Genomic DNA, 24,019 nt, shown 5'->3' with positions numbered 1-24,019 from the left:
CTATATAGCTGTTCTAGCCTAATTTATGTGTACCGTCATTTTTTCCTGATATTTGATAACCTAAAAAAGTAAATTGCTGCCCAATGAGGCCATGTTTCACCTTATTAGGAAACCGGAGTATCAGGACGTGGACCGGAGTATCATGTTGTGACGTAAGTGTCCGAGTTCCGCGTATTGATTAGATAATTCCGAGGTAGCACAAGAAACAAGTTTATTACTAACATTTATCACACATAAGAAACAACGAATCCCTCTAATGAACGGATCATTGAAAATAACGACACTGCCCACCTCTAATGAACATGCTTAGTCTTTGTCTTAAACTAAAGTTCTGCTGAATGTTTTTCATATTCTGTATTTATTTTACACTCCTTTTTACGTTATTCTCTTTTCTGATAACTCTTCTTTTGGTTTTATCCCCCCACCCCTCATTTTTTCACTTCCCCCCTTTTTTGTTACAAATTATCTATTTTTTTATCTATCCAAATTATTTATTAATTCGTTTTCTTTCCTTTTTGAAATTGTAAATAGAAGTAAGTTACTGTAGTATCAAGAAGAAATGTTTGAAAACTTATTTTTAAAAAAAGGGGGGGGGGAGGAAAAAAACCTAAAACAAACAGTTCACTCATTGCGTGGTGTTTATTCACTGATCATACTATTCTATAACGAAGCAATGAATTAAAAGTACCGTTCCGTAAATGTTCCACCAAAAAGAACTTTTAATAAAAGAAACTTTATTATTTTCGTGGAAAAGAAATACATTATTTTCCAATGTTTTCAATAGTTCAAAAGCAGGGCAATGACAAATAAACATATTGCGTCGGAATATTAATAACCTTTAGCTTAGGTTATTAATACTCGACTTGAGGGGACGTCCATTTTCTGTGTTCTATCTGTATGCGTTTCTGATCTTCTGCACATCCAGACCCGTCATGCCTCCTCTCTGCCCGACGTACCTCTCGTCGATGCCTCCCCTCAGGATCTGGAATGCCCTGCGTCCTGTTCCGGGCGCCCTCATTCCGTAGTGCATCACCGAGTAGTAGTCGTAATCTGTCGTTGTTACCCAATCGTCTGAGTTGCCCTTTTGGTATTGCGAATGCCATTCTACACAATAAAAAATCAAATAATAATAATAATAATAATAAACAAATGAAATTAAAATGAAGAAGTAAAATATTCGATTTTCAATACTGCCTTCATCTGGATCCTGATCTTATATTGAGGATGTTTCGGAAATCGAGGAGGTCTGAAATTTGCTTATGATATTTAATAATAGCTACAAAACTAGAGCTGTCAATGTCAATCTTTACCAACAATAAAGCTGAAAGTCTCTCTGTCCGGATCACTGTCTGTCAGGATCTCTGTGACGCACATAGCGCCTAGACCGTTCGGCCGATTTTCATGAAATTTGGCACAAAGTTAGATTGTAGCATGGGGGTGTGCACCTCGAAGCGATATTAAGGAAATTCGATGTGGTTCTTTTTCTATTCCAATTTTAAGATCAAAATTATCATAAGATGGACGAGTAAATTACGAAATTATCATAACGTGGAACCGTAACATGGGCACAAACCAATTGGCGAGAAAATTCAGCATACATTATTTGTAAATATACAGGCGAACCAAAAAACCTTTTAATTTTCTATTACGGGCAAAGCCGTGCGGGTACCACTAGTTACTAATAATAAAGCTGAAAGTTTCTCTGTCTGTCAGGGTCTCTCTCTGTCCGGATCTCTGTCTGTCAGGATCTCGGTGACGCGCATAGCGCCTAGACCGTTCGGCCAATTTTCATGAAATTTGGCACAAAGTTAGTTTGTAGCATGGGGGTGTGCACCTCGAAGTGATTTTTCGAAAATTCTATGTGGTTCTTTTTCTATTCGAAGTTTAAGAACAAAATTATTATAAGATGGACGAGTAAATTACGAAACCAACATAACGTGGAACCGTAACATGGGTACAAGCCAATTAGCGAGAAAATTCACCATACATTATTTGTAAATATACAGGCGAACCAAAAGACCTTTTAATTTTTCTATTACGGGCAAAGCCGTGCGGGAACCAATAGTAAAAAAAAATTAATAAAAGTAACTGCAGTCACAGAACTGGCCAACAAAAACTGCTTTTATTGAACAACATAAACTTATAGTGCTGAAAGTATATTAAAACAACAAGTCGAACTAAGTCTCAGTTAAAAAAGCTAAATTTTTCAATTCAACATTATCAACTTCAACATTATAAGTTAATGTTATTAAATAACAGCATCGTTTCTGACATCCAGTCCCACGATCGCCTTTTTTTTTTTTTCGTTTTTTTTTTCAAATATTAAAAAATGTATCACTCACGGGTAGATTTTTGAACCACCAATATTTCAGGTAACAGCTAAATGTACAAACCGATTGCGCCACGGAGGCTTCACTACATATGAATTATAAAGCGAGTTAATGTGAACAAAGTTCTGCGCATGGGTTTTTAAGGTAGGAGACGGAACTCTTTCTCGCGCAGGTAATAGATGGTATGGATGGCCACAACTAAAATCGAAAGAAGCTGTTGGAACTTGAATTTTGCATTCAATTTTTCCAAGGAACCAAATTAGTGCAAGGGTGCCAACAGGGGGGGGGGGGGGGATTATGGCGCAGGTTGCGCCATTAAAATGGGGGGGATAATTTATTTATTTAAATTAATTTTTTGTGTATTTATTTATTTTAATTTATTTATTGATTTATTTTTAGTTTAAATTATTTGTTTTATTTTACTCTGTTTATATTTTATTTCATTTATTTGTTTAGTTTCGTGCAGAATTTTTCAAAAAATAAATAAATAAATAAAATATATTTAAAAAAGTAAATAAAATTTTTAAGAAAGAGAACTAAAAATAAAAAAATATATATTCAAAAAAAGTAAATAAAATAAAAAAAAGGAGAGCTAAAAAATAAAATAAATAAAAAGGGAAAGTTGTGGGAAATTTGGGGGGGGGGGATTTGCGCCATTGAACTTGGGGTGGCGGGGGAGATGGGCACCCCTGAATTAGTGTGTGTACAAAAATAAGTTGTGAAATAACTGAACCTTGAGGTATGTTTTCCCAGAGGACACGGACGAAATTGTCTCTGTCCGGACGATTCTGTTCATGGGTGAATCCAACAGCGTGGATCATTTCGTGTTGCACAATTGCGTGGTGTACGCATCCATTGCTTTGCAGCGACAGAGCTTGCTGATTTCCAATTTTTCCCAAGTAGGAGTAGCACCTAAAATGGAAGAAATGGTGTTTTGGTAAAAATTCAAACTTGTGATAAAGTATGACCGCGAAGAGTTGAGCGTTCTCTCCGTTTTGTTTCAGAATTGTCCATTTTCGTGAAGGGGCGGTACGGAAAGGGCAGTTGAAGATCGGAATTTGCAAGTACAGTGAAATACGTTTAACACGAAAACGCTTAACATGAAAAATCGGTTTACGCAAACTGGTATAGCGATCCGGACTGTATACTGCACACTTAAATATAAATCCTTAACACGATATTCGTTTTATCATGAAATTTTTTTTCGGTCCATTCAGCTTCGTGTTAAACGTTTTTCACTGTACGTTATTGGTTCTGGAGCTTATTAAGTCAACTTGGAATTTAAGAAATTCAAATCAAAGAGGTAAAACATTTTAACTGTCTGCGATCAAGCCAAATGTCTCATTGGGCAGGTCACGTCCTACGTAAGTGGGTGGGTCTTTATTTTATTTCTTTCAGCATCCATTGGTTAGAGACAACTACATTAGATGACTGGCAATTTAGGTGGAATGAAGCGGAGACTGGACGTAGAGTCTTCGAATTCTTCCCCACCATTCGTTTTTTCTCCCCGCATTAAAAATAGGTTTGAGACAATTTTCTTTTCTGGCCATGGACCATTAACATGGACCCACAATATCTTCACAGATTTAACCTTTCTGATTCTGCTAATTGCTCTTGCGGGGAATTAGGTTCTCCGGAACATTACATTTTTTTCTGTCCACTAACATCGCATTTGCATATCAGACGTAATCTTTCACTCAATAAAAACATATTAATTGCCTTTTCACAACATCATACCCGCATCAGACTTAACTCGATTTTCAGTCTATTGGCTAATGAAGGCTTCATGTTTCAAGGCGTTGACTAATACACATTTTTTTTTCTTTTTTCTATAGTTAATACCGTTTAAATTCAGGGTTTTTTTTTCTACACTTCAGCACGTTATCTTCTGTAAAGCAACAACTCTCTAATGTCTTTTATGTTTAATTGTATCATTGCAAGCTTTTATGCATTGGTTTTGTCAACTTTATTACATTTATTAATGTTAAATCACCAAAATTTTTGTCAAGAGCAAATCAAGATTGTAGCAGATAATAATGTATTTTTTCTGTATTTTTATGTATTTAAATAAAGTTCCTCAGAGACCCACTTGCTCAGATTTATCTGAGCATTTAAAACCGATAAACCGAGCAATTGGTAGGTGCGGGTGGTCTCTGAGGGTGTCAAGTGTCAATGTTAGAGACAACCACTCCTCCTGTATTTAATTTCAGTTGAAAATTTCCGAGAGCGGGGTTGCCATAAAGATTGCAAAGCGTGTCATTTTTATTTTCTCACTAACTCAACGTAGTTATTACTGCAACTTAAACATTTCATGTCTAAATATTCGCATAACGAAAGTATATTAGGAGTAAATTCACGTCGCCAAATTGTTGCTGAACTCGAAAATGTAGCACGCGTCCATTCTTCCTTCTCTATCTAATTTCAAGAATGGACTAGTTTTATCAAATGATTGAACAAGGGTTATTTGTTCGCGGTCAGACTATAACACTGAGATAAAAACTGATAGGTGAAAAACCAAAGGTGAATTTAGTTGGTGATTGGGGCTAGATCCCTCCCCCCCCCCCCCCCACTCCCGCGCACTTATTTAAACCTGGTCATGACAACAGGGACTGCAGTTTCGTCCTTGTTATAGACTCATCAGTCTGGAATAGTCAATCACCAAGCAGGAGGCGGATGTCCCCCATTGAAGCTGAAATTAGTTCATAACAAGGACGAAACGGGCGACTCTGAAGGTCACATGACCAGGCTGTCGATAGTGTTTGTACTTAGCCCTGGCTCAAGGGCGGTACTCAATGGGGCGAACACACCGCACCAACCCTTTTCGGACAAAACAGATTTCCTCATTTTTGGGTATGTGAACACCCCCTTAGTCCCCAGTGGAACTGTTCTTGGCCACTTACGACTCCAGACGCCGTGGATTCAGATATAAGATCTGGTCCGGTAGCGCCCATTTCCTGCTTAAATTACCACTCCGAAGTCGCTGAACAGATACAGATGAGGTCGAACATCCGGAACATCTTGGAAAGGGGATCCTTACCCGACGATTCACTCAAGCCGCAACACATGGAGGCCTCAACCATTGCGGCCTGCCTCAAGGGCGGTAACTTACAACTTACTTGTTTTAAAGGCACATTCCTAATCTAGGTCTAGTATCTTATTCGCATGTAGGGACTGTTATCCCCTGCAGAAGAGAAATTTCACTTGCTGATTTCCAACTTTTCCCAAGTAGGAGTAGCACCTACAATTGGAGAAATGGTGTCTAGTTTACAGAGTATATGAATCCGTGATTCCTCAGCTCAGACGACAACGCGTTCCTACTTTTTACTGCTTTAAATTTTTGTGAAAGCAAAATAAGAATGCAAAAAGGCTTGATTTTAATCTAAAATGACGTAATAGTTAAATGAGGTAACTCTAAAACAATGTAAATATATTAATACAGGATAAAATATACTGTTGTAGACCATTTTAATATTACCAGCGATATTAGAAACTTTTTATTTTGTGAACGAAAACATTTTTCTCAAAAAATAAACAAATAAATAATGGAAAAAATATTTGTGTTATGCCTTCAGGAAGGTCGGATCGCGGCTACGTTTGTCGACCTCTACCGGTAGCTACTGGTCGGTTGATCACATGACAGCTAATGACGTCAGACGAATAACACGCAGTGAAAAAATACTTATTATTGGTCAAAAATGCCGCGTGTTTCAATCAAACAATGAACAGCTTAAATTGCGGTCGACCGGTAGATCATTTTTTTTTCTAAGGGGGGCTGCGTTCTAACGATATTTAGCCCCGATAGGGCATTCAGTCTTTCATGTGCCACCATTAAGGCGCAGGATGTCAATGGCAGGGATAATTTGGACGCCCAGTTTCCACCAGATGGAGGCACTTGGGCTGTCTTTTGATGCAAAATCGCACTAGGAATTTAATTTAGCAGAGGGAATCCTAAGGCTGCATTCGGAAACAGGCACCGGTCGCACCGGTGCCACCGCAAGCGTTCGGGAACGATCGAGTCACAATACGTTTCCAATTAGGGATTCAACCGTTTCGACCGCTTGCAGTGGCACCGGTGCGATCGGTGCCTGTTTCCGAATGTAGCCTAAGCCAAACGAATACCCAAGGGATCTTTTACATGCCGCATAATATTACGACAAGAGCGCTGATGGTTTTCGGCATCTCGAAAATCCAACGACTGGCCACCTCAGGACAGAACCTGGGTCCACAGGCGTAGTAGGCCAGTGCCTAACCATCACGCCGCCAGCCGTGCAGTGCACCGGTAGATCATAGAACTTTCCTATCCTATTCAGAGTCACAACTGTATTTATGTCGAGGACTGCATACTAAGTGCCTTGCCTCCATTATTTTATATACCGATAGATGGCAGCACCATCACCGGATCGAACAGTTAATGTGAATTTGGAACTAGTCCAGGAGCTAATAGCTACCTGGTGCTAGCACCCCCAGAGGTATCGTTTCACTTGGAGGACATTGAGACCACGAGCATATTTAACGTCGCCCAGTCCCTTTAATGACGACGGTGGGTCTTCGACAATCGAGGTTCGAACGCAGTACCTTCCGGCCCCGAATCCGACACTCTAACGATCGGGCTACCACGGCCCATCATAGAACTTTGCAGTTAGTCACCGGTTGAGCAGTCGAGGTCGGCGAACGCAACCCAAGAAATAGAAGGTCAGCAAAAACAGGGAGAAAAGCAAATCGCAGTTGGACAAGCTTCGACCTCAAGCTTTGTCATAGTTTAAATTGAAAACCATAATTTGATATTTTTACGCCATGAAATTAGACAACTCAGTGCTTCAAACTGAACTCCGCATGTAAAATTACAAAACGTTATTTTTTATTGGGTTAGTTCTCAAAACTTATTTAGTACATTATTGAGTAAATGAATATCGATCTTACCCATTTCCGCTGAATATCATGACATAGTCTCTTTGATTGCTGCGTGGTACGAATCTTGTGCCAGTATTTTTTGCATTGAAATCATTGATGGCATTGGTAATGGTATTTCTCTGATTATAGTCTGGAAAAAAAGCGTTGTAATTTAAAAACTATTGTAATTAAAACCATTGCATAAATTCAATATGTGTGTTGAAAAAGAAAAAGTTGTGTCCTTCTTTCCATGTTGAGAAAAAGATGTCCCATCAAAAATATAAAATTTACAAAAATGACAAGTCTCGCTTCCAACGTAAAAAGTAGTGAGACATCGAGTAAAATTAGTTCAGTTTTAGTTGGGATTTTAGGAAGCACCTATTTCACAACTTTGTCATACATTGTAGTTACCTTGACCATTTATAGTATTCGTATTAATATCAGTCATAGGTGTTAGCGTTGGCATTCATGGCGGCGCACCCAAAATCTTTTTGACAATGCTCAGTCACACACAGCAAGAGTGTCAGGTGACTTTCTCTTCCACACTATCTCCTTCTCTAGCTTGCGCAATGCCCTGATTTGTCACAAATCGAGCAAATCTGGGATCACTTGAGACGGTAAGTTGGACTGCATAAAGACTTGATCAAATTAGTGGTGCGTTTACAGTAATTGTGGTACGAGATGACGTGGGACATCGTATGAGACTGTTATGCCCCAATGCTCATCTGTATCACATTGTACATTCACGCTAGAGGTGGTGTGATTTTTCCCGTAATAAATGATCCTTTTGCTTTTATTTTGCAATCACTTTTTTATATCAATGTTGCCCTCACGTATGTAAAAGTTCTTTTCATCCTGACGTCTTCTTGCTGTGGCATTTTTTTTAATTTTTTTTTTTTTTTTTTATAGATTGTGATTTTAGACAACTGGCATCAAACTGTAGAGTATCTTACATATCTATTTATTCATCTTATATAATTAAAAACTGAGCATATGTACCTATGTATCTATGTATGTACCTATGTATCTATGCAAGGCCCCTATATATACGAGCCGACGCATCAGCTTAAGATCAGCCTTTTTGGATCGGAGCGAGTGTTTGAGTGGTTGTCTTTTCTGGCGAGTTATCGCGTTGCTGATTGTTCACTGCGAGCAAATTATTAGCGGCACATGTGAATTGTTTATAAAATAAAATGTTATTTTCTGCATATTTGGCGAAATCCGAAACTTCGCTGTGGTAACCCAAGCAGTGCAACATTGAAAAATCCGATCCAAAATGGCTAAACTTAAACTGATGCGTCGGCCTGTCTGTATAGCGGCTCTATATCTATGTATGTCCAAGCTTCTTCTTCCGAAGGACAGTGAACTGACCATCAAACCAAGTATCAATGGATTCGTAATCTTCCCGTCTTCATGTTTGGCTATTTAACATAATCCTCCAATAGTAATTAGCGGAGATATGAATTAAAAGCTATTAATTATGACACTTAGATTTCGACGTAAAATCCCTATTTTTCGAAGGCTTTCTTCCATTCAAATTATTATTCAGTGCTTCGTCTCAGCTTTCCGTAACTGATTTTATTGAAATTCAAAGCGTGAAGAAAATCATTGAGATGAAAGATCTGTTGTCATTTTTTCTCGAATATGAACAGGTAAAATTCTTGTTTTTGTTTTGAGGCTTTTCCTGTAATCAGGGGATTTAAAATGTTTACTTTTGGAGGGGTTTTCCGCAATCTGCCGCAAAATTTCACTGACTTTTTTTTTTTTTTTTTTTTGATTGAAGCCTGAGTGTTGAACTCAGGTACTCAGGTCACTTGACATGACTTTTATTTTCGAAGTGGACCCTGCAAAGCCGGGTGACGCAGCTAGTATTATTATAATTGTTGTTGTTTAAGTTTTTTTATTATATAAACCGTAGTATACAGAAGCGAAACCGATGTTTTGCAATATTTTGACAAAGATGTCACAACAATGTAAACAGTGTATAAAATTCTTTTGTTCAAGTATTGCATGAGAAATGGCCCTCAGATTTTATATAAAATTCATATCCTTGAGGATTTTCTATATTTTAAAAAAATGTGAGAATAGTGATTATATGTTGATAGAAAATACTCACCGTAGTGGTTATTAGCTATGGCATAAGGAATGACACCATTAGGCCACTTGTTTCCACCGTATTTCCTAAAGTTTAAAACGGCTCGTTCCTGAAACATAGGTATGCGACACAGTTTTATTCCTCATTAAATTGCTTCAAAAAGGAAGGAAAAAATGAAGAGTTCTCAGTGCGTTTTATTTTATTAATGAAATATTTATAGGACATCAAGACTAATTTAAGTTGAAACAAATTTAAAATGTATTCATATTTAATAATGATATGAAAATCATTCAACGTAATAGATAAAAATGTCCTTTCTAAAAGTTTCTTTAGAAATGAAAAAATAAATAAAATAAATGACAATAAAAATGGAAATAACTAAATGCAAATGTGACTATTAGTAATAAGCTTTGGGCCCAGATAGGTTGGTCCTAGTCAATTTATTAGTCCCCAATGAAGATCAATGTTTTCAAGCTGTCTACCCACTTGCACAACCTGTTCCTGGAACTTGCTCCAAGTCCCCACAAGTAGTATTTTTTCCTAATTTCCAGGTTAAATTTCGAGTTATATAAATAGATTTGACAGCCTAGCTATCACTGCGAAGTAATTCCGCAAAATATGGCACAAATAAAAAAAACAGTCCCACATGGGTCATTCATTCCATGTCAAGTGATCCAAAATTTGGGAAATTTTTTCCCTCACCCTTTTGTATTTCTTTGAAATTTGGCTCATCGATTGTACCCTTTGAGGTAATCAAAAGTCCAAATTTTTAGATTTTTATCTCTATTATTTTTTTATTTATGACACTTTGATTTTTCGAAAAACCTGCTTTTTTTCATGGATGCTTGAACATAAAAGGGACGATAACTCAGCATCAAATATAGATAGAAAGATTTGGTAAAAAGCATTTTAAAGTACATTAGTTGCTGTTTAATGGGATATGCAACATGACTAATTTCAAAAAAAAATTAATTTTTAAAAAATGAAATTTAAATTTTAAATTTAAATTTCTCAAAAAAGGTATAATGAATTTTTTAAAAAAAATTCTCAAAATTTTGTGTGTATTTTATTTTCATTTGTGCAAAGTTTCAAGTTGGGATCTCAATGGGATCATATTTTTATGAATTTTTAAATAAAATTTGACTTATGAAATAATGACATTTTTCAGATTCCAACTAGTTAAATATGGGGTTCTCTCACTGGGGATGGTCTAGTAAGTAGTAATTGATCATAACTATGCTTGAAATGAGCTGACGTGAATTTGTAAATTGGCAAGCACCCCCCCCCCCCCCCCGCACCACCACTTTTATTTATTTTATTTATTTATTTATTTTTTAAAACTATTTTCAAAATGTAAAAAATAAATAAATGAATAAAAAAACAAAATGAATAGTAAACTTATTAAAAATTGGTAAATATTCTTCATTAAAGTAAGAAAAAGACCCCTTCCCCCGGGCCACCACTTTTATTATTTTTTTCCAAAACTATTTTTAAAATGTAAAAAATAAATAAATAAATAGAATAAAACAAAATGAATAGAAAACATATTAAAAGTTGGTAAATGTTCTTCTTTAAAGCAAGACAAAGTACATTACCCCCCCCCCTCCCTCACATTCACTCACACATACGATTAACACTATACTAGTATCACGCTTCACCTGATGCTTTTTTTTTTCAGACCAAGTGTTTCTTTTTCAGTCCGAACTTCACAAAGTGTACTTGATTATTTCACTATCTGATAAGGAAAGTTGTGATTCATTTCGTCCCTTACCTCTGCACCAACTTTCAAATTTGGATGGAGGAAAGAAATAGTTTTCCCCAAGATAACAGCAAAATAGGAGTGTTTCCCCCCGTGTTGTTTCATTCTTTTTACACCAAACTAAAAATAAATCTAAGTATCAGGTCATATGTCTGTCCACATAAAACTGTCTTTCAACAACATTTGGAGTGCAGCTGTTTTTTCTTTTCTTTAATGCTAGTTTTCTTTTAATTTCACTTGTAAACGAGAGCAATGCAGCGAGATCTATTTATACATATATTAAAAGCAGTTATATATCAAACAAATTTTGCTAATTTGAGCATAACCTTCCATGTTGTTATGTTTCATTCCAGATTGCCCCCCTCCCCCTACCGTCTCACTTTCCGAAAGAAAAAAAAGCTGCAAATGAGTTCAGTTTTTCTGACTTTTATTTTTTATGACCCCCCCCCCCCCCATTTATAAGGTTTAGTCACTGCTGATGTTTAGCAGCGTGCGTCCCAGTTTATTATGGTTATAACTCTTACGTGCCGGCTTTTTTTTAAATACAGTTTTGAAAAAAAAAAAGATAAAAAGTGGTTGTGTGGCGGAGAGGGGGGGGGGGGTACTAATCTACAAAGTCATGTCTGTTCATTTCAAGAATAGTCATGATCAATTACTACTTACTAGACCATCCCCAGTAAAAGAACCCCATATTTAACTAGTTAGAATCTGAAAAAAGTCATTATTTCATAAGTCAAATTTTATTTAAAAATTCATAAAAATATGATCCCATTGAGATCCCAACTTGAAAATTTGCACAAATAAAGATAAAATACACACAAATTTTTGAGAATTTTTTTTTAAAAATTCATTATATCTTTTCTAAGAAATATAAATTTAAAATTTAAATTTCATTTTTTTTAAATTAAAATTTTTTTGAAATTAGTCATGTTGCATATCCCATTAAACAGCAACTAATGTACTTTAAAATGCTTTTTACCAAATCTTTCTATCTATATTTGGTGCTGAGTTATCGTCCATTTTATGTTCAAGCATCCATGAAAAAAAGCGGGTTTTTCGAAAAATCAAAGTGTCATAAATAAAAAAATAATAGAGATAAAAATCTAAAAATTTGGACTTTTGATTACCTCAAAGGGTACAATCGATGAGCCAAATTTCAAAGAAATACAAAAAGGTGAGGGAAAAAACTTTGGATCACTTGACATGGAATGACCCACATACAGTTCCTTCGAACCAACATGGAGCTCAGTGCACAAAGTTAGCAGACTGTAAAATAAAAATGTTTTTTCCCCTATTAAATAAATGTGTACCGTAATTTAAACACTGTTAATTCAGATAAAAACTAGACTTAAAATAATAAAAACAAACCCTTAAAACCAGTAGAGAGAAAAGGTTATTCTCGAGGCAAACTGGTTTTAAAAGACATTTGTAGAATTAATAATAAAAAAAAGACATTAGGCATCCACAGATTCTTCAAGTCACAGAATAAAATATAAATTGAGCTTTTCCAGCTATGAGGGAATGATATGTTTCTGGAAAAACAAAAAACTTTCAGTGATTAACGAGAAATTGTTCTAATTGGAACGGACTTTTCTTTTCTTTTTTGCATTTTAAATTTATTAGTTAAAGTTAAAAAAATCGGAGCAGACAAAATAATTTTTATTGCTTTGTTTTTTATTTTTTATGCTATTTCTTGCTTCGTGGTGGTATGGCGTTTTCGTCAACCTACCTTTTGTACTTCTTAGTACAAAACAAAATTTTTGTGAGTTGTGTATAATTCTTCCTTTTCACTCATGAGTACCTTCAAGGTTCCTAAGTAGCAGTAAGGAACTGTTAATCTAAATAATAATTTTTCACACAATGGATTTAAAAATTAAAGTGAAAAAGTTAAAACGGAAGGACAAAATTTTTCTGCAGGGTTGTCCATAACAGATATCACACTTTTGTTCCGCATATTTGACCCCCTCCCCTAGACTGGTCACAAAGTGTCTCGCTTCAACTTACCTTTCCCTCCGTCGCATATGTCACACTGTTTTTCATATACATATTCTGATTTTAAAAAAATTACGAAATGTCACACTTCTTGTCCGCCCCCTCCTCCTTGGCACAAAATGTCACAACTTCATGAACTCCCTTACCCATCCAAACTGATATATCATTTGTGGACCGCCCCTAACCCATCTATTGCGAAAAAAGTGACCATATCTTAAATGAAATTTTAAAAAAATACATTTTGTTTAGTTATTGAATAAAGAATAAGGAGTGAAATCTTTACTAATAATAAAGCTGAAAGTCGCTCTGTCTGGATGTCCGGAGTATGTCTGGAGGATGTCTGGATGTCTGTAGGATGTTTGGATCTCTGTGAAGCGCATAGCGCCTAGACCGTTCAGCCGATTTTCATGAAATTTGGCACAAAGTTAGTTTGTAGCATGGGGGTGTGCACCTCGAAGTGATTTTTCGAAATTTCGATGTGTTTCTTTTTCTATTCCAATTTTAAGAACAAAACTATCATAAGATGGACGAGTAAATTACGAAATTATCATAACGTGGAACCTTAACATGGGGACAAGCCAATTGGCGAGATACGAAATTATCATAACGTGGAACCGTAACATGGGTACAAGCCAATTGGCGAGAAAATTCACCATACATTATTTGTAAATATACAGGCGAACCAAAAGACCTTTTAATTTTCTATTACGGGCAAAGCCGTGCGGGTACCACTAGTTATGGAATAAAGAATAATGAGTGAAATACTTTATAAAATCCAATAAAATTAGTAAATTAAATAATGAATATCTATAAAAGTTGTCATATATTTTTAATTGTCCTATTGCAGGTAGATAAAACTAATTTAGTTCATTGCAAATGAAAAGGCTCTGCTTTGTGGTGCGTACGTACCGATTCCTCTCCTTCCTCTAGTTCCTCTTCTCCTTTAGGGATTAAAATGTCACCAAATGGGACGCCTGAAAAAAAAATAATTAAAAATTTACCAAACACCTGTCATTGTATCAACGAATACGTTTAACTTGCTTTTGACAGCTCTGTGAAGCCCGTTGATGTTTTGGTTTAGACTTGCATGAAATTCTTCTCATATTTATTGAAATAAACATGCAGAAAATAAATTCTCATGGATACCAAATGCGATGAAAATTGAAGTGACCAGTACAATGAAACTTGCTTTGATAATTCTGATAAATGTTTCTCTTTTCCTAACTCAACTCGGTAGTATCCAAGATCAATATTATTTTCTATATATATATATATATATAAATGGATGTATGTTTGTGTGTGTGTGTGTGTGTGTTTCTTATACAAATCCACAGTTTTAGTCGGATTTCTTCCAAATTTGGTACAGAGGTAAATTGTTGCTCAGGTATTCATATAGGCTGGTTTTTGGAATTTAAAAAAGATCCAAAGAGGTTCAAGTTTACATTTTTAATCATAAAATTACTCTTTTCTACACGAACGAATATTCGTATCGTTATGAATTTGGTCTGAATGAAAAGCCTGTAAAAATTACCCGAAATGAAGTCTCTTCAAAGATTAACTGTAATCGTTAAATTTGTGAACCTCGGTTCAAAGCAAATGAAAATGATTAGCAACATATAACCTCCAGTAGATATTTTAAATGCAATCATAACAAAAAGTATCCTTAAGAATGGCCGTTAATGCCGATTAGCGACCAGCGTAAAGCATGCTTGGCAAGACAGCCGAATTAGAAAGAAGTGCTGCTGTTCAGTATTTCTTAAGTTGCACCTTGCATAGAAACAGGGATGCATTGAAATCACCGTCGCGTCGGTTCTACTTCATTTGCTTGTCACCTTTCGCTAATAAGTTTTCAAGTAATAATACCGTAACGATAAACGAAATTTTTGATCAGGATTTTCTACATGAACAGCACAGAAAATACCAAAATGAGATAGGTATTAATAATGCATTCATTATGGATGTACTATCATCAACACTTTTAGCATTAGAATACTGAACTTATATTACAACCACATCCTTGCAACATAAATTTAATTAAATATTGTATTATCCTTAAAGAAATCAATATGCAATACGTATATGTTCTTCATACTTTTCCATGATTTACCTAATTCGGTTCAACTAAGTTTAACAAAAATCGCTCCAGGTTATCAAAGATCAGGAGTAAAAATACTAGTATGACAATTGAATTGCAAAATAATCATTTTTGTGCATAGTAGCGTAGTTGGAATTCATTTTTGAAGCGGGAGGGGGATAGTCATGGCGTTTATTACATGTACATAAACTACCATACTAGGATTGCCAGTGTGTGGTAAAATAAAAGGCTGTGCACCTTTAGACCGCAAAACCGCACGGAAATTTGATATGGTCGTATAGTTTTTGAAGGGTAAAAGTTTAAAGTTTGAAAAAAATGCAAAGAAATATTATTTTAAATTTAAACTGTTTTAAAAATCATAAAATTGCTCCATTTTTTATGTAAACAAATTTCTTAATCCTTTAAAATTTTATATTACTTTAACGCTCGTGCAATAGTACACCTGATGGAGCATCTTCGCCAACTAACAATAACTTTAAACCAATTAGCGGGTATGATGCAACTTTTGACACAAAGAGATTGCTACTGAAAAGGGCATGATGAAATATTGTTACATATTGCGAAGTTTTTTCTTTTTGATCTTCATCGAGAAATAAGTTGAGCAAAGCTCCATTCCCAGTTAAATGGCTCAATTCGATAACTTTTATTGCAAACAATCGAAAAATATTGGAAGTCTGTAAGTATCAACAAGCATTTCAACTGTCATTGAAGAAATGCTGTAAAATATGATGGACATGTATCAGTGTAATCGAAGCAAGTCTCTTAACAGTGAAGGGAAAAGGTGAAGCATTTTGTATCTCATGTATAACCACCCTAATTGCAATAAAATAGATATCATTCTTTAAACTTCAAGAAATTACAATCTCCAGTGAGATTTCCGTTCTCTACCACAATCATTAAGTCTTCAGAGCAGGTGATTAAGTAATTTAAATGCCCCTCTGAAATTTACCTATTTCCCATACAGATAGCTTTATGTTGCATACGTAAGGTTGTGTTCACACAAAAATGCATTTCTTCTTGCTGCTGGAAGGGGGGGCTAAGAACAGTATTTAGGAGCAAGTTTTTAGTTAAAATTACGAATTAGAAAATTTTTAATCATTTATTTTTTTAGTTTTTAGACTACGTTTCAAAACGTGGAAATACATTTCCTTCGATTTGAAGCTGCAGATAAGGGGAACAAAATGTGCAGCAAGCCTTTGTAAAATGCAAACAAAAGAATTGTCTATTATACAGTTGTAAGTACAAACAAGATATTTTTTTTTTTTAATTTCATGGCCTGCAAATAATGGAAAAAAAACTGATGCGGACAGACTGACTGAGTGAACAAAATGTGCATGCCTACTTCTTTCTCTATAACGTAGTTCAACTGATGGTTTTTTTATATATTGGTCCATAAGTTCGCGTCCACATGCTTTATGTAACTTAAAACAATAACTGTAGCTAATCTATGGCAACTAATATTCAGTGGAACCATTCCTACCCCTCATGACGACTGTGCCTCTGTAAGTTAAAATTTCTATATTCTCAAAAAAAATACACTAGAGCAACAAATTAAATTAGTGCGCTCACTACCTGCATCAGTGTGAGTTATCATGTACAACATTTACGGCAAGTATCAGGTTTTAAAAATTTGAAATAAAATTTAAATCTAGACAAATGTTTTATCGTTGCAAGTGGTGATTGCAATACCGGTATACCGAATACCGGTATTTGGAGCTATTTTGCCATTTTGTAATACCGGTATTTGCTGGGGTGAAATACCAGTATTTTCGTTATTAGCTAAAAAAAAAGTTTTTAATTAAAGTGTTTTCAGTTTAACTAATTACATTGGTGGACAATTGCTAAGGACGGATGGTAATATTAGCGTTAAGAACCACAAAATGGAAGGAAAGGAAATATGGAAATTAGCATAAATGTGGGATACGGTAAGACGTGTTTTGCGTATGCAAATTTTAGATTTATGACGTTGTTCGTCACGTGATAGCACTGATACGCGATATAAAGGATTTGGCGCGCGACGACTATTGTTGTTCAAAAACAAAGTTTGACGGGAAAGAATCAATTGACGAACTTGAATTTTTCGGTATGTCTTCCCGACATTCCTAAGAAGGTTTTGCGGGTGACCGTGTTGACGGCAAGATTTAAGAAGAGCAAAAAGTGTCAGTTGTTACCAGGGAGTTCAACGTTAGCCGCAGGGTTGTTTCGAAGGTTTGGAATTCATTTCAAAATGAATGTGTAGCAAATGTCACGGGGGAGGTCGTATACTCAGTACGACGTCAGCAGAAGATTGGTACATAGCGCTAGCAACAAAAATTAACAGCCGCAACACAGCTACTGAAGTCGCAAAGCAGTTTCCTGCTGCTACTAGCAAGCAAATGTCCCGAAAAACTGTAGCCAGACGTTTGCAAGCAGTAGGACTACATGCATGACAGCTTGTTTTGTACACCCCATTGTCTACAAGTCAGCGTTTCGCCCGTTTGTAATGAGGTGATCAGCTTCACAATTGGAGAGAAGTCGACTGAGCTTGTGTACTATTCTCAGATGACAGCAGGTTCAGTCTGTCGTCTAACTATTGACGAAACTGATCTGGCTTGAGAGTGGTACTGAATACAGGCCGGAAAACACAAAAGATAATGACAAATATCCTAAAGCGTGAACTGGGATCATGATCAATGACCGTACGTTCGCTCATGTGCTGCCAAAAAGACTATGGCTGGCCAGGGATACATTGAGGTTGTTCTACTACCTCATGTTTGCATGTTCCAAGGTGCTGTGGGCGATGAATTCGTTTTCGTGGATGACAACGCAACGTGTCATCGAACAGTCACTATCCAGGAGTGTCTGGAGAGGGAGAATATTGAACCCATCGGATGGCCAGCATTTTCTAGATCTGATTTCCATTGAAAATGTTTGGAATGCTCTGGGGAACAGTCTTGCTAGTCGACGACACCCTCCAATAAACAAGGACACCCGCATCTTTGGAGGGGCCCCGTTGCTCAAGTGAATAAATTTTTGCTGATTAATGCTAGACGCTTAAAATGCATGCTCCTGATGCCAAATACAGAGAGAAAAGAACAATAGCTAAGTTTTTGATCATTATTTTAATATTAGTCAAGCATGTGAATATGAACATTTATTTCAAACTTCCGTCTCGTGTTACAAAAAATCTGTGGGTGATGGAGAAAAACAGTTTGCATATTTGAATTCAGCGCATCATTTTACACTAAGATCAGGTATGTTTTTCCATGTAACAGAAAAAAGTTTTTTTTCTTTTTTTTTTGTAGACTAGTGTTATCTAAAAGATATATTGCATTGAGAAGCACCCGGGCAACGCCGGGTAGTAAGCTAGTTTAAAATAAATACACTTGACAAAACTTTTAAAATTTTGTCTCTTGTTCACCATTTATACGTGAATCGAGTTGTGCTTAAGGAGCTACACCCCCCCTCCCCCCTCTTCGAATCCCCTTCCTCTCCGAGAAACAATTAAGTTTTGTTGCATGCAAATTATAATTTATTTATCAACTGCAAAGTTTAAAATCTACATGAATTTCGTTAAAATATTTATTTTATAATATATCTGTGCTTTTAGAGTACATCTGTACCTACATATGCATTAAGGCAAAGCAACTTTCAAATCACATGAATATAAATAAACAAACTCTAACTTCAATTAGGTCACACTAACAAACCGTCGTACTTTTTCTCTGTTTTTTTCCTTATTCATCGTATAATATGACAATCGCTTTATTTACTTTTTGTCAAAATGAAAATTGTACTTACCATCATGGTACATAGGATCACTATTGTCTGGAAAAGAAAAAAAGGAACATCAATTCCATTATGCTACCTCAAAAATGTATTCATTATGTACCAATTTAAAAAAAAAAGCCTTTTTTTAAAATTCACTTAGTAAAAGTCATGAACATGAATTCTTTCACAATAAGTTCAAAAAATTTTAAAAGAAACTTTTTTTTTTTTTGTGATTTCAAAGAGAAATGAAGAAACAAACAAACTTCAAAAACCTGTTTAATTACTTGATTTTCTTGATTCTATACTAATGTAAATTCGAAACATAAAAGTTATTTTAAATTATTTATTTGTTTAAAAGTGAAGTAATAAGGAGAAAAAAAAATTAATTTTTCTCAGAAAATTAAGAAAGCATCAAAGTGTATAAATTGGTTTTAAAAAGAAAAAGCTCACCATCTTTAGGAACCACTAGTCTTACATCATCAATACGCATCACTAGAAAAAATTAAGCATTAATTATAGTATTAGTTACGATTGTTTAACAACTATGATATAATCTGTGTTGGTGCGAATATTGAACTTACATTTGCTGAATTCTTCATAATTACCCTCTTCTAACAATTTTTCCAGTTCTTCGGGTTCAACAGCTGAAAACAATTTCTCGTCATTTTAACAAAATTAATGCTGAATAAAGTCCTTAAGTTTTACAGTCATGAAAAAAAAATAGTTTCGTTTCAAAATACTAAGCTGTAATTGTTGCGCATTTTCAGTGTTATTTATTTCATTTATTTATTAAAAATATTGCACACTACAGAGAAAATCCAATTACAGTGTCAAAATAATATACCAAATAGCAATTAAAACAAATTATCCCTTTAAAGTATTGAAACCTCCAGACTTAAAATTATAAAATAACATGTTAAAAATATCTAAATCACGACAATGAATGTTAAAAAGCTTGTAAAATTTAAAAAGACAAAAATTAGCAACATAGTTAAATCTGGTACAAATATTTTTAAAACTTGAACGACTACTAAGAGTCCTATTTGGGACAGCAAGGTGGGTCGAATTAACAATATCAGAGCAGTCAATTAAATTATTTAGTACCTTATAGATAAAAAGAAGACACAAAAGTTCACGGCGTGATTTAAAACTGGAAACATTATAAATATTACACAAATAAAAGTTAGAATAAGTCAAAAAAAAAAAAGAAAAATTAATTTGAATTTTGATATCTTGAATTCAAATTATGTTTTCCGCAATCACGAGTGCGTGTATGTAGGCGTGCGTGCTTGTTGTGTGTGTGGGGGGGTATGTGTGTTTGTGTGTAGGGGTATGTGTATGTGTGTGTAAGCATGTGTGTATAAGTTTGTGTGTGTATGTGTTTTTGTATGTGTGTGTATGTGTTTGTGTATGTGTTTGTGTATGTGTGTATTTGTGTGTTCGTGCGTGTATGTGTGTGTGCGTGCGTGTGTGTAGTTGTGTATGTATGCGCGTGTGTGTAGGATATGGACGCAACCGGGAGACGGCTTTCGCTATAGGAGCAGCATCGTGAGGAGCCGGTCGACGGTGATGGAGCGGAGGGTGTCGGTGGAAAAATAAAATCATAGGACGCCAAAAAGAGTCAAGTGAGAACAATAAGCAATCGTGATTATCATTTCTGTAACACAAGTAATAAATAAATTTGGATTGAATCTGCGCAAGAGTTTTAGCTTTATTAGTGTCGTAAGGATTCCAAATAAGACTTTAGTACTCGAGTTTGGAGCGTACAAGACAAAAATAAAACGTTTTAAGAGCTTGCTCATTAGAAAAATCCTTAGTCTTACGTCTTGGATTGAGGATTTTTCCAGATAAGGAAAATAATCCTTTTATATCCACATAAGGGCTGTTAACCCACCAAACAGACAAACAACAGGACTCCAAGCCCTCCCCCCCCCCCCCCCCCCGAAGAAAGAAAGTTCTAGCATTGCTAGTGATTGGCGCTAAGTTGAAAATCATCTCTAAATAGTGTCAGAACTACGAAAGGTGCCACGTAAAAGTGTATAAATGTTGTGAGCTAAACTTTTTTAGATAAGGATTAATATAAAAAAGAATTATGTTTAAACATGAAGTAGTTTTAGTTTATTTATTTATTTTAACCGATTTTTCTTTATTAGTGCAAGATTTTATAAACACAGGAAAAAAAATTTACAAAACTCTGATATTTGGTACCGACTGACTTAAGCAATTAAAATAAAGAATTCATTGTTTTATTTCATCTATTTATAGATCTCATCATCTATTTATTTATTTCATCTATTTTTTAGTGCAAGATTTTATAAACACCTTGCTCAGGAAAAAAAAATTACAAAACTGGTATTTGGTATCGATTGACTTAAGTAATTAAAATAAAGTTTTCATTGTTTTATTTCATCTATTAATTGATCTCATTATCTATTTATTTATTTCGTCTATTTATTAGTGCAAGATTTTATAAACATCTTGCTCAGGAAAAAAAATTACAAAACTGATATTTGGTATCGATTGACTTAAGTAATTAAAATAAAGTTTTCATTGTTTTATTTCATCTATTTATTGATCTCATCATCTATTTATTTATTTCATCTATTTATTAGAGCAAGATTTTATAAACACCTTGCTCAGGAAAAAAAATTACAAAACTGATATTTGGTATCGATTGACTTAAGTAATTAAAATAAAGTTTTCATTGTTTTATTTCATCTATTTATTGATTAGCTCAATACTTAACCAGTATTGATACTTGTGACACTTTTCCTTGAAAAAGATAACAATGCTTTTCCTCGAAACTGAAACTTTTCTCTAAGTTTAATGGGATTCTTTTTCTTTCTTTCTTTTTTTTTTTTTTTTGATTAATACTGAAACGAATCTTTTGCCAACTTTTAGTCGTGGGGAATTAAAAGTAAATATTGCCCAAAGTCACAACAACGAAGATTTTTAGCAGAAAATGTCTAATTAGGTGCCTACATTTCAAACAAAAATACATTTATAATATTTTAATGTTTTTTTTCTTCTGAAAAATAGTGAAATAATTAAGAAGGGGAGAACGATTATGTACTTCAAAATCATGTTCAAATTACCTTTTCTTATATATTTTTGCATTCAGATTTTCTGTAACTATCGCAGTTCTTGCTCGCTTTATTTAAACTAAGGCCCCTATATATACGAGCCGACGCATCAGCTTAAGATCAGCCATTTTGGATCGGAGCGCGTGTTTGAGTGGTTGTCTTTTCTGACGAGTTATCGCATTGGTTATTGTTCATTGTAAGCAATTATTAGCGGCACATGAATTGTTTATAAAATGAAATATTATTTTCTGCAAATTTGGCGAAATCCGAAACTTTGCTGTGGTAACCCAAGCAGTGCAACAATGAAAAATCCGATCCAAAATGGCTAAACTTAAGCTGATGCGTCGGCCTATTTAAACTGGATCGGATTTTAAATGAATTTTTTTGTAAATCAACGATCAGATAGTTAAACTATTTAGTAGTATGTTGAATAACTTTTAGAAATATACTTACAACGCACATCGTCTTCTGATGTAGAAACTGAAATTAAGCAGAAAACAAAAAACAAAACGATCCCGCACTTCAACATCTTTCAATGTCTTGTCCGCTGAAATTAAAATAGCTTAATGTAAAAAAAACTTGATGCATGAACGCCATTTCTCAGTATTGAGGACAGAATTCCAGCGGATTTCCCTTCTTCAATTAAAGTGTATATAAAGTTTAACATCATATATACTCCTGTTTGTGACAATTGCAACACCACGAAGGACTTACGCGAGTGAGTTGAAAATTGCAGGAAATGTAAAGTAGGGCACACTGTCAAAACTACGGGTGCTTTTGACAAGCTATTTGGCTCCCGGAGGTGAGTTCACGGTGCCTCAGGGTGCAATGGAGGCTAGGAAATGTGATCAAGGTGAATGCCGCTAATAAATGTGAAGCCGGACCTCCCAAATGCATGGGTGAAACGTTGGCGCATGCGCTCTGCGCTCTGACATCGTTCAACCACAATCAATGGCGGACGCAGGAATAACTACGCAGGTGCACTTTCCCATTGAATGATGCACGAAATTGGATAAAAACTCATAAGTTTCTGCGATTTACTCTTCAAAATTTCGCGTAAGTACAGGCATTTGATCATAGTGTAGCTTTTAAGGCTTTCGAACATATTTAAAAGTGTTTCAAAGGTACGTTGATTCTTCAGTTAGCCGTTATGTACATTTGCTATTTCTATCATGCATAAATTTTACCTAAAAATAGCTATCAGCACCGAATAAGTAACATTTAATAATCAATACGCTTAAATGAGATGATTTTTGAAAAGTTATTTCAACTATTAACTTTGAATATGTGGTTTTACGTGTTTATATTGTAGCGATCCTGTGCATTTTTAACTAAGAGATGTATTGTTAACAATGTGATGCACTCAGCAAATGAACGGAAATTGATAGTCACTGAAATTGATAGAATAAGCAAAAAAAAAAAATAATAATAATAATAACATGGACCCAGAAAATTCTTTCATTTTCCCAACAGTTATTTTTTAATTAATTTTTTAAAATGTCCAATTTTTCAAACAAGGCGTGGTCTTGTGACGTCACAAATGATGCTCTTTGGCGCATCTTTGTACCGCGTTTCCACGTTATGATAATCAAGAAGCGAATTAAATTGCGCTCTACGCTTGCTATCAACCATATCGTTGCCAATACACGGGAGTAAAGATGCGAATTAAATATCTTGCTCTGTGAATGGTAACACAGAATGACATTTCATCATTAGTGATTTCATCGGCAAGAAATGTAAACAATGAAAGATCACGATTTAAATAATTTTTTTTTAAATCTTTAACTTAAACAAATTATTTAAAAAATGGTTAGATCCTATGTTTTTAAGCATGTTCTTTCAGAAAAAAATACTTTTAAAATATTGGAAACGACCCCATTCTTTTTTTTCTATTTGAAAGCGATTAACGATGCTTTTTAATGGAAAAAAAAGCCCCTCTTTGTTTAAAAGGGGTTTCTACTTTATTTGTTTGTTTATTTATTTTTTACGCATCTATTTCTTCAGATGAGCAAGGCGTATTTTATT

At 34.8% G+C, this 24,019-nt stretch overlaps 1 protein-coding gene across 1 annotated transcript; it reads right to left on the bottom strand.

The window, feature by feature from the left end:
• Positions 1-714: 714 nt before the first annotated feature.
• Positions 715-22,570, bottom strand: LOC129227006 (low choriolytic enzyme-like). Its single transcript, XM_054861636.1, has 9 exons — positions 22,448-22,570; positions 19,493-19,555; positions 19,362-19,403; positions 18,942-18,968; positions 13,976-14,040; positions 9,337-9,424; positions 7,251-7,371; positions 3,064-3,242; positions 715-1,104 (listed from the first exon to the last, which is right to left on the bottom strand). Exons 1-9 carry the CDS (start codon positions 22,521-22,523, stop codon positions 890-892), a joined length of 876 nt encoding a protein of 291 aa, XP_054717611.1. The 5' UTR covers positions 22,524-22,570; the 3' UTR covers positions 715-889.
• Between the last annotated feature and the right edge of the window lie 1,449 nt (positions 22,571-24,019).

Source organism: Uloborus diversus, chromosome 7, assembly GCF_026930045.1.
Source record: "Uloborus diversus isolate 005 chromosome 7, Udiv.v.3.1, whole genome shotgun sequence".
Taxonomy (NCBI): Eukaryota; Metazoa; Arthropoda; class Arachnida; order Araneae; family Uloboridae; genus Uloborus; species Uloborus diversus.
This window is presented reverse-complemented; position numbering and strand designations above follow the sequence as displayed.